Raw genomic sequence first — 12,734 nt, 5'->3', positions numbered from 1 at the left:
TGAGTCCTGCAATGTCAACAACAAATACTGTCTGATTCAGTTAACCTTAGAATGTTGAATGGATAAGTTGATTTCTAACAACATGCTTGAAATTTGAGGTTCCAACATATTTAATGTAAATCAACCTTCTTAAGTATACCATGTGCACTATTATTGTTGTCCAAATCTGTCAAACAGTACTACTTCTAACAGAACTACATGGTTTCAAATTTAGAGGGAGGTTATAGTTGTTTCATAGAGACTGCAGGTCCTGACTACAACATTATTTCATCAACCCATGGAAGATGGTATTTAGAAAATGTCGAAGAGTGAAAACAGTTGAAGCATTTTTCTTTTCTTTTTGTATGATTTAAGTTTGGAGAAAAGAGATATGTCCATGGTTTTCATAGGTCCTCCATCAGAAGTGAAATTAGTGCAGTTAATATTCTCCTTGAACAATTTCAGCTGAGATGGAGTATTGTGAGAGTCCAAGGATATTTTAGGACAGGGGAAAAACTAGTGGTTAGTGCAACGCATAGTGGTGATGTTGGACACAATATGGAATATGACAGGAAGAGAAGTGATCAGGTAGGACTAAATGGAGGTGGCATGAAATCAACCAGTTTTGAAAAGAGGCCATTGTAACAATGATAAAAGAAACAATGTCTACTTCATATTCCTATATTTACTGTATCAACTAGACTATCGGATGTTGTCGCACACTGATATTCACAATGTGGTTCCTTGCATTACTGTAACTTTTGAATGATGCCACCCTGCTGGTGAGATGGGCTGGTCAACAGTCCCCCTGAATGAGAGGCCAGTCTCTCATAGGGTTACCCATTTACATGGGAATGGATTAAAGTAACATGAAATGAAAGTGTTCAGCTCAAAAACAATCATGAGTGACACACCCTAAACACTAGGCCACGGGCCTCCACATATTACTATACTAAAACTAAAAAAACAAGCTATTCCCCCACAAAGGCTTAACTGCAGCTTTAATGAAGTCCTGAAAGGAAATAACAGAAGTTATTGTCAAGAATATGACCAGGAATTAAACCAAGAGACCAAGGTATTGCTGATGCAATAGTGCCAATCATGAAATAATGTTCAGTCAAATGTAGTTAATATATCTTGATTTTTTTTTTTATCAAAATTTAAACTTGTCTGAAATCCCTACAATTTGTGGGCTATTTACTCCTCCCCCTCTTGCCTATCTTCAGTAATGCAGAAGATGGCAAACTAGCAGAATTGTTAATCCTTTAACATTCAGTTTAATCTATCAAATGTAATGCTTGCTTATCCATATTTTTCAAAATTAATTATCCATTATCTTGTAGCTTCAAGATTTTGAAAGTGATTGTTATTTTTAAAATGACATTCTAAGCTAGATGTGAAAGGCTTGGATCTGGCCAATTTGAACATAAAACAGGTAGAATATTTGGGCTGGATATGACTAGTTTAAGTGCTAAAGGGTTAAGGTATCAGAATGCCTTGTGATATTTGTTCTGAATTATAATTATACCAAAGCCAAATGTGCCTTTCGTTCCTTCAGAGTTGATAATAAAATGCCAATCAAATACTGGGATTAATTTCTCCTCTGCCCCTCTAAACCGTCTATATGAAGATGCTTACAAAGAAAGGTGCATTCACACTGCAGCTCCACAAAGTCTTTCACTATCAATACATTGTGAGCTCAGGAACAAGCTGGTGTAATATATGTGTTGGCACTTAAGTAAAGCTTCAGCAGCAAAAGCTATGTTAGTTCTTCACTATAAGGAATTGATGAAAATCTTTTTCGTAAAAGGATATTTAAAGAAATGAATGATGAAATATAATTATAATTTTTCAAATTATTAAAGGTTTTTTTAGAAATGAAATATGTTTTCAATATTTACATCTCTGTGTTTCAACTGGTTTAACATCCAATTAAAACATGGTGTAGAATAGCAAAAATGTATTTCAGACATTTAGATATTTAATATGAAGGATGAGTTTTGCTCCTTCATCATATCACACTTTCTCTACATAGACAGTGGCGAGGAGGATAATTCAGAGCATTCAAACAATTCTATGAAAACAGATAAAAACCAAATGTTAAAGATGGTTTGGGAAAAATCTGCCCAGAATTACATCAAGTTCACTGAAGAGAATGAAAGTGTAAGGAAATCATGCAGTGTATGTATAAAAAAAACACTACTTTCCACAAAGACCATATAGCTAAGCTAGCATGGAATATCATCATCATCATTTAACGTCCATTTCTCATGCTGGCATGGGTTGGCCTAACAGGACCAGGGTCTGCACCAGATTCTATAGTCTGTTTTGGTTTGGTTTCTACACCTGGATGTCCCTCCTAAAGCCAATAACTTTATTGAAAGTGTTGGGTGCTTTTTATGTGGTACCATCACCAGTGTTCCATAAAGGGCAAGAAAATACTCCCAGAGTCACTGTTTGATAGTATGTAGCTTTTCAGAATGAATATGAGACACTTTGGCACAGCCATTATGGTGCTGCCTATTTGGCATCATTGATTCAATACCAACTTATTTGACAACAGATGTTTTAACGTTTCTCTTGTTCTTCCCCACCTCCCAGTCTCTATCGGAATGTGTATATTTCTTTGTGTGCATGTGCATGTTTGCCTTTAATGTCAAAATGTACTGAACCAAAACAGGTTGGATGACCAGTCAGCCATGTCAAATAGTCAGCATCCAAACATCTGCAGCTCATTATCTCATTCTGAATCAGAGCAACATGCTCAGCAACTTCAAGTAGGTAGGTGAGGGTGTTATTCCCTAAATCTAAATACATCCAACTGCTCTACTCTCCTTTTTTAAAAATTTATACTCTCTATTCAGACATCTTTGTATACCGAGACAAACTTATCATTGACAGAAAATCCCTTAGTTACTTAAGTTTTTTGACTATCATTCTTGGACATCCCGTAAAATAAACTAAGCATTCCTTAATTAATAAAATTTCAACTTGACTAAACACTCATACACAAATTAAAACGCATTTTTAAAAAAACTTATTTCTAGTCAGGTAAAGTATTCAAAATTGAAAATCAAACATCTTTATAAACAAATTCTGTAACAGTTCTGCATATATATATATATATATATATATATATATATATATATATATATATCCACACACACACACACACATCTGTAGGTTTAATAAAAGTGAAATAGAGAAAAGAATGAAACACATATTTTTATTTTCGAAATGTACATATAATGCCATTTTGTTTCAATAGGTGCCATCTGTGACGTTTTGTTTCAATTCATTTTCAGTTGCCAACATGAATTGGATGGGCAAGCATCACACTTTCATTGTGGAAATGTTTATCAAGAACAACAAATCCATAACTGCAACATGAAGAGTGTTCCATGTGTACTTCAGGCTTGGTAGACATGATCTTGTACCCACTAGAAATTCTACAGCAGCAGAATTCGGCATTTGGGGTTCATACATCTTCGAAGGAGACAATGTTACAGTGACAGTAAACTCTGATTGATATTGTGTGATGTTAGAGACTTTTCTGAAACCCAAACTGAGTGAACTTGATAGGGACAATGTTTGGTCTCAGCAGGATGGGGCAAACAGCCCACACTTCTCAAAGTGCAATAGGAATTTTGAGGGAAATGTTCCCCAATCATTTGATCTCATTGTGCGGTGACATTGGTTTTCCCACCTGATCACCTGATTTGAACCCGTGCGATTTTTTTTCTATGGGGATACCTGAAATCAGAGGTATACACTTGCTGCCCTCAATCTATTGAATAATTAAGATACAATTCATCAAGAAATTGCTGCCATTCCACATGAAATGGCCCATCGGGTCATGGACAACTTTTGACAACGCCTTCAACACTGTGTGGACAGTAACAGCATCCACCTGACTGATCTAATTTTTAAAACCAAATGAAACAAAATAACATTATATGTACATTTCGAAAATAAAAACACATTTTGCATTCTTTTCTCTATTTCACTTTTACTAAACCTACAAATGTGTCAGATCATTTTGCTGCACCTTGTATGTATGTGTATATATATATTAAGGGAGCTCACACACGACTAATTAACTGTCTTTTAGTCACCCCTCTTCATGCAATATACAAAGCTTTTGTTAAAAGAAATTTATTGCCATGTTATTTAAAACAGAATAAGTGTATGTGTGTGTGTGTGTGTGTGTGTGTGTGTGTGTGCGTGTGCGTGTGTGCTTGCACACACATTAACTACATTGATTAATGCAATATATGGTGATATGTAATCATAAAACATGTGGAGACACTGAAATGATGAAGACATTGAAATGAAGAATAGAATATCTAAACTAATACTTCAAAAATGTAGAAAATTGTTTTTGATAATGAAGAACAAAGACAAAAAAAAAAAATTACTGTGTTAAATAAAATTTGAGATCAGTTTACATAAAAAATTATGTACCTCAATAAGTATGTATATAAATAAACAGGAATCAGCTGTGAGAGCTACATACATTGGTAGCTCTCACAATTAATTTCAGCCTTGTTCCTCTTTATTTGTATGCATTCTCATTCTATATATTTACACTTGGATTAGTAATTAAAAAAATTGATAATTTTGCAAAAATTTCAGTGTCAGTGAATTAAACAAAAACAAATGACAACAGTAATTCACAAATTGTTTTTCATTAACAACAGAAGAATTAGCAAAGCCAACATAGTTAAGACGATTCATAAACTGTGGCTTCTACTGGAAAAACATTTTTCTTAGTGGTTAGTAATGAAATGCATGTGCTTGCAAATGGTTACCTTATTGTTGGAAATTTCTAATCATGTTAGAGAGACATGACTAATGATGGTAGCAAGGCTATAAAAGAGGAGCGTGTTGGTGCATGCAGCTTACATAAATAGTAGCTGAGATACAATAATAAAATCACAAAAGCTGATTAACCAAAAATACTGCCTTGCTTTTGAGGTGCACAGCTCAGCATTAAAATATTGAAACAGACCAAGGAAAAAAATATTGAAAAGCCTTCATGCAAATATTATTAAGTAGGCGTGATGGAAGTATGGAAGTTGATGGCTATTTCGATTAGTTACACAAATTGTTTATGCCTTCAAAGAATATATATAACATGTATACATACATGTGTGTGTGTATGTGTGTGTATATATGTATATATATATTTGTATACATATATGTACATATATGTGTGTGTATATATATATTTGTATACATATGTGTGTGTGTGTGTGTGTATATATATGCATATATATATACATACACAAATATATGCACATAGGCACATACATATGAATACATACATATACAGATATATATAGTATTTGAAATGACTATTACAATTTTAAAAAAAAATAGCAAAAATGTTTAGAATTGTAAATTATTTACCAATACGTTACGTGATCTTGAATTTCTACGGAATTTCGCCTGCAAATTCATCCAAGAATGAGTTTTGAATTAATAACTCATGAAAGAAAGTTTCAAAAGACACTCATCAAATGATACCAACAGAAAAGAGTTAAGAAAGAGTGAACTTTCAGTGTCAGAGTAATCGCTGAAAGATTAAAAAGCACAACAGAAACAGCAGCTCGTACAAAAGGGATACATTTTCAATAGATCACCTTGCAAAAATTTTGGATAAACATTTACAGAGTGAATTCAAAAGAAGCTGATGTAAATTTTCTTGTAACATAACTCATTGTGGGATATTTATATTGCCTGAAGCTATATCAATTAAAAAGATGTTCGTATATATATATATATTTTTTCTAGATGCTTTTCTAATGTATCACATGAATTAATAAAAAAAAAAAAAGAAAGAAATCAAAGCTGAAGCCAAACACATGATACTTAAAGATTATAAAGTGTTATGTCATGGACAAATAAAACTGAGGGTTAATAATTGAAATTTATAGCTTTATTAAATGCTACATGAAGAACAACATTGGCTACAGTCCAGTACATGAAAGGTATAGCTTAATAAAAAGTGCTGCAACATATGAAACAAAACAATGAAGCCAGCCCAAAAAATGAAATATAGAGATTTACAAAGTACTACACAAAGAACAGATACTCAAGGTGAAGCTAAAAACACACAAAACACGGCACTTCTAAATTGTTACAAAAATAACAAGGACAAACATCCAAGCAAAGGCCCAGTACATGAAACCTAAAGCTTTTTATAAAGGTCTTGTCAGAAGAAAAGCACGCAGGAGAAAAACCCAAAATAGCTGATCAAAGATTAACAAAGCTGCATCTTAAATTTCTGAAGAAACAAGACTTGCAGAATGCAGGAGTGTTTGAGTGCAAACAGTGCATTAAAGAACTGATATAGTAACTGAGCTGCTTCAAACTGCTGTGCATGGAACAACATGAAAAGTTCAACAACTGCACTGAGGTGCAAAAGACTATGCATAATTGATCGTAAACTTGATTAATTGCAATACTGTTTTCAATAAGTGGCACAAATGTGAATGTGACAAAAACATACTGAGTACAAATTTGGAAATGTTATTGAGTACATAAACACACACAGGCACGAACACATACATACATTCATAGATACATATATACACACACATGTTTGCATGTGTGTGTGAGTATATGTATGTTTGTATGTGTGTATATACATATGTGCATATATATTTGTAATTTAAGTGTATATAAATATTTGTGCATGTGTGTGTGTGTGTGTGTGTGTACTTTACCCTCAGAACACTTGGTATAAAACTATACCTCTCTCTAATGTAACCCACATAGTCAAGGAGCAATTTCTTCGTCTTGCAAGTTACTTGGTGACCTCATTAATGCTGATGTCACAAAAAAAAAAAATACTCACCCAGTACATTGTGCAAAGTGGTTGGCATTAGAGAAGGCATCCAGCCATAAAAATTATGCAAAAACAGACAATGGAGTAGGACACAGTCCTTTGGCATGTATCCATTCACACCATTGGACCCATGCCAGTTTGGAAAAGAGGTATCAAATGATGATGATGATAATGGTGTATGTGTGTGTGTGTGTGCATGTAACAGTTGTTGTGAAAACAGCTGAGTAGCTAAGGTATCAGCAGGTAGTTCATGAGTTTTGTGTTCATTTTTTTTTAACAGTTAAGTCAGAGGAAGAAAGGATCACTTGCAACCCTTTTCATACACCCTCAACACTGGTAGTGGAGTGAGGGAAGAAATTACCTTCACAGCAGGGACCTAGCCTGAATTCATGCAACAGATTGTACTCTGCTAAAAACATGAATGCATCTCAATGCAATGGGCTGAGAGGAATTCATGCCAGGTCATCTGGGAAAATTGGCTTTAACCCTTTCGTTACCGACCCGGCCAAAACCGGCTCTGGCTCTGTAGTACAAATGTCTTGTTTTCATAAGTTTTGCATCAAAATATACCACCAAACCTTAGTTGTAATACTAGCTTAATGAAAACTAAGTTATTTTACTAAATTCTTTGTTATATTTAAAATAATTAGAAGAAACACAGAGCATCTCAAAATAAATGCAGTAACGAAAGTGTTAAGAGACTTTCCAAAGCAAGTTTCATCTTTGTCTCTTTATAGCTAAAGAGTCTAGGTACTGCAGAGAAGCACCAGTCTCATAAGCTCCAGTGGCTTATAGTGACAATAATATTTAACATATTTTAACAATCATACCCAAATGAAAGAAATATTTGTTAACATATAAAATTATTTAGTGATGCAAAGGAGAAGATGAATTTCTGACAATGCAAGTATGCCTCTTGGCTTTATTCTTATGTTAGCAACCATTACATTTCACTTAAAGTTCATAAGATTCTTAAGTTTTGAATGTCACACAGTCATTATTTCCCCTTTTTCTATAAGCTTAAGAGCCTACAGTCAACAAGGAAGTTCTACATAGTCTTTTAACTTACTACAAATAACAAAATAACTCTCAACTCACATCCAAACATCTTTTAAAAAAGAATGGTAAGACACAGTGGTTAATGCAGTCCCAAATAAACAATATGTGAAAAAGTTAGGATGGTATAATTAGTACCATGGCTGGCATGCCACTGATTATAGGGCTGACCTGTGATAAATATCATCATTATCACCATCTTATATACCTCATGCAAAACAGATGGTTTATAGACAGCAAGCAATTAGCTATCGAAATTTGTTTACAGAAAACCATCTCCCATTAACATTTGTCTTATCTCTTTAGCATTTAAACTGGCCATATCTGGCTCAAATATTCTATCTGTTTTATCTTCAAACCAACCAGATCTGGCCTCTCACACCAACTTTACAAAGTCACTCTAAAAATAAACAATCATGTCATCAAAATCTCAAAGCTACAAGATAATGCAGGATAAATTCAAAACAATGTGAATAAATAAGCATTACATTTGACAGAGTAATACAAATGCTGAGGGTCAAAAACATCAAAGAAGAACCAGTATAAGATTACAATCCATGCAAACTTCTGAAAAGCATTCTACAAATTATATTGAAACTGGAATGAGGCAACAGGCCTAGTGAAGGGATTTGAAACACATATTTATCATTTACTAGGTGACTGACAATATAGTTAATTACAGTAGAGCAGCTAAAAGCTCCCTTTTTCAAATTTAGTATCATTTCAACAGTACTAACAATACAATAAAGTACAACTGACAGAAACTTGCGAGCAAGTATAGCCAAATGATATGGACCAAATTTTCGTTTAATTTGATAAGCATGAGTAGACTGACTTCTCAGTGCTCTCACCTTTGACATTGTGAAACATCCAGAATGCTACAGCAGGAGGGGGGGGACTGTACCACTACTTGGCTATTTGAGTAGACTGGCATAACATAAAATGAAGTGTCTTGCTCAAGGACATAGTATGCTGCCTGGTTCAGGAATTGTCAGTGTATTTTATGATCGTAAACCAAACACCATGTGTCTTCACAGTAAAGTACTAAGTAGCTTAATAATACAATTAAACTAATAGAAGTGGAAACAGCATATACTGCCTAATTTGAGTGGCAGACACTTTGTGGTGTAACCGATAATAAATTTGTGGTTCCTGTTCCATAAGCATGCCAGGTGCTCTGGTTTTGTTGAATACTAGTGTTTATATTCTCTAATGTAATTTAAGTAGAGAAAAAGTCTGTACAAATTTTCTGTGCTCTATGTTAAACAAGAGTCCTCTACAGTCCTCATGAAATCCTTGTTCAGGGTCACTTTCTATTTAACATATACAGAAATATTTATGCATTAAGACATTAAAAGTGCCATAATACTTCACTTAAGAATAGTGAGATTCTATTTCACTGTTGTAATTACATTATGAAGATAGATAAAGTAAAATTCCTATTGGGCTTGAAGTCTCAAAGCAGTTTAAGGTATCATTACAAAATCAGCAAATACACACCCATCATGCTATGATAACCCTAGATGGGTGTAAACAGATTAAGAGATTGATGAGAAACTATTATTTCCATAATTCTTGGAATGTAATATTCAACCGTTTTATAATAAATATCTTAGAAATTCCTCAACAGCTTAATTAATAGATAGGATTTTTAATTTCCTTGAGTTTAAAATTATAAAATAGCAGTCTCTCTCTTCACACACATACATCAAGACAAAGATAATCTATACAGTTATGCATACACACAGCTAGCAATCTATACAAACACACTCACACACTGTAACAACCTACAGACACATACACACAATGTAACAACTTACAAATACATTCACACACACAGGTAATCTTTACAGTTACACATTTACACTTAACTATTTAGACTCATACATGTAATAACCTACAAATACATTCCCTATTTAAAGACATGCACATAGGCAAGTGTCTGCACAGAGGTAACACTCTACAACACACACACACACACACACACTGGTGTATGTATGTAAACATACACCAGCTGTAAATACAACAATGATAGTTTAAATGTTCACCACCACCCCTGCCACACACACACACACAAATACATATGTTCATGTACACTGTTAACAACTTTATACAATACAATGTTAACTTCAGCTTTGGACTTCTCTACTATTTCAATTGAGGTAAAAACGAAAATGTCAACTTAACCTAGAGACATTTGTCTAATCGCATATCAAAGGTTTTCATTTTATTTATAGACTGGATGCTAATAACAATCATATTAATAGAAAACACCAGAATCAAAATGTTATCCAAATTCTAAAAGACTAGAGTCATATGTGTTTTGTTCAGACTTCATATTTTTGTGCTTCAATCATCTTCAAATAACACATAAAACATACAGACATGTAAGAATTGCGTGATGGTGAATATCTATAACCTTTTACATAAGACTTTAATCCAGAATTAATTAGCCAGCTTACTTCCAGAATAATATTCGAGTTTAGTTTTGCAAGTTAATAGAAACCTCAATATAGTGCTGACACGGAATTCATATTCAGCTTAAAGTTAATTTGTATGGTTTTTATCATCATTATTATTTGTTAGGTCCAATGTTAACCCTGAGCAGACCTATAACTAAAGGCCTTCCAGCCATGACCATCTCAGTCTTTATCTTGAGCAGTGTATATCTAGCACAACCATTATTCAATGTGTCCCTCCTTTTTGCAACATGGTATTTGTAATTTAGGAAGATTTGGGTGCCCTGTCTTGTAAGTTGAGTTAGCACATGTAAGCTCTTAGTCCAAACAGTCTTAAAAGGCCAACATCACTCAAGTACTGATTCACCTAAAGAATAACAGTACATAGTTTAATGACAACAAAGTTGCACAACTGTTGCCATCATCAATACATATATAAAACTACAGATGGCTTTGAGTTGGTCAAAATCACAGCTGTTGTTTAACCTACAATTCAGCTCTGATCTAGCAAACCTTATAAAATAAGAGTTCTTGCTGTCTTTTTCCTTTACTTTTTCTTTTTTCAAACATATTTAATCTCAAACCATACTATCTTTCCTGGCTTAAGATAGAAAGATGTGATTCAAGGGACATTTAACTATTATTTTTAGTAGGTCAAACAGCTACAAAGAGGTTCTCCTGTTAACTCATAAACATCTGATCCTAGTACAAAGTACTGGACCATGCTTATTCCCCAAATAACATATAAAGAAAGCTTACAACTAAAACTATGAAAATTAACAACAAATTAAGGAATTTGAAATTTGTATTTTAAGAAATATTAGCAAAACACTGACACAATGTGTTACAAGCTGAAAACAAAATGCTTTCAAATCATAAGGGAACCATTTCCACTCTGCTGATTTAACCATTTGACTGTCCCATGTATCATATGTAACAGGACATATTTCCCTGGCATATATGCACCACAAATGATACACATTCCTACTTTTTTTCAACAAGAGTAATTTGGGACTTGTGAAAGGAAACCTTGGTATTATTCAGAATGTGGGAAACAAGGGCTAACTAAAAGTCTGAAAACAAACATAGACATTTAAAACAAACTTATCAAAATGTTTTGGATAGGGAAAGGGTTAACAATGCAAAATCTCCCTTTGTGTGCAACCCATATATCTACAGGGTTATTAATATAATGATATGAAATACAAAGTAACCAGTACAACACTGCTACCAAGATCAGTTCAGGAGGAAAAAAAAAGTTGTGAGAATGAGTGGGGATAGCCATCTCAATAAGATGGATGAATAAAATTGAAATACTCAATAAAACAGGCGAGAAAGGCTAGTTGAGGTAAAAAATGGTAAAAAGCTGGCTAACCAAAGACAAGGAAGAAATTGATGTGGGTTGGAAGAAAGATTATTTAACTGGCAAAGGATGAATACTTAATAGAAAGTAACATTTTTGGTTACTTTCACAGATAGTAATGTAAGTGAAAATAATCTTAACCAGAAACTGAAGCTTTGATTCATTGGAGAACAACAGCAAAAAAGGTTAGTAAATTCAGGCATTGCCAGGATTACTAAAGTTGTTGTAACAATAGCTTTGCATCATCCTAATGTACTTGATATACAAACAGCAATAATAGTTATAGCAAGTGTCTCCACAGGCACATATTTAGCTCTTTGCCTGTCCAATGTATCACATGGGATACTTAGGGTATATTTCTCTGGTGTCCAGATATCATATATGTTACACATTCCCAATTTTTTTCAACCATCAGAATAACTTGGGACTTATAAATAGAAAGCTTTATATGAGCTTTCTTATGAATAGAAAGCTCAGAAGGCATAAAACTGGGACTAAATGAAAATCTAAAAACAGGCATGGATGTTTAGGACAGGCAACAGGTTAAATATGGTATATCATTACAATGAACTTATTCAACAAGCATCAATATGGATTTGAAGGTTTATTCAAGAAGCATCAGCACGGGTTTGAGGGTAATCATTTTTTACTGTCTCAAAAAGAAAGCTCCACATAAGTTGTCTTTGAATTGACTGCTTTTCATAACCCACCTGTAACTTCTCAAAATAAGCAATTGTATCTGAGAGAGAAAGAGAGGCATAATTGGTTCAACATCCATTAAGAACTACAATGGCATGGGTCAAGAAGGGAATCTATGTGGATGTTTGACCTGCTACACAGAGCATTCAGATCTTACTTGGATATCGAACCTAGGGGTCCTGCACCCAACTGGAGATGTGAAATGGCATTTAAGTCAATGCAACAAAGGTAAGAAAATATATACTTTATTAAAATCACTTTGCAGAATAAAATTACCTAACTCTTAAAAATAACATTGTTCTTTTAAGCACACCAAGAACTTTAT

At 33.7% G+C, this 12,734-nt stretch overlaps 1 protein-coding gene across 18 annotated transcripts in view; it reads right to left on the bottom strand.

The window, feature by feature from the left end:
• LOC115217047 (phosphofurin acidic cluster sorting protein 2) overlaps window positions 1–12,734 on the bottom strand; it is a 313,884-nt gene that overhangs the window by 126,350 nt on the left and 174,800 nt on the right. For 17 of the 18 annotated variants that reach the window (XM_029786612.2, XM_036507409.1, XM_036507410.1 and 14 more), the window contains one exon: window positions 5,392–5,430. The exons of the other annotated variant lie outside the window; for it this stretch is intronic. In XM_029786612.2, the coding sequence (XP_029642472.1) occupies window positions 5,392–5,430 (39 nt within the window). The remainder of the gene's footprint in view (window positions 1–5,391; window positions 5,431–12,734) is intronic. 18 annotated transcript variants of the gene reach the window in all.

The sequence above is a fragment of the Octopus sinensis genome, linkage group LG11 (genome assembly GCF_006345805.1).
Source record: "Octopus sinensis linkage group LG11, ASM634580v1, whole genome shotgun sequence".
Lineage (NCBI taxonomy): Eukaryota > Metazoa > Mollusca > Cephalopoda > Octopoda > Octopodidae > Octopus > Octopus sinensis.
Note: the sequence above shows the minus strand (reverse complement) of the source record. Positions and strands in the feature narration are given on the sequence as shown.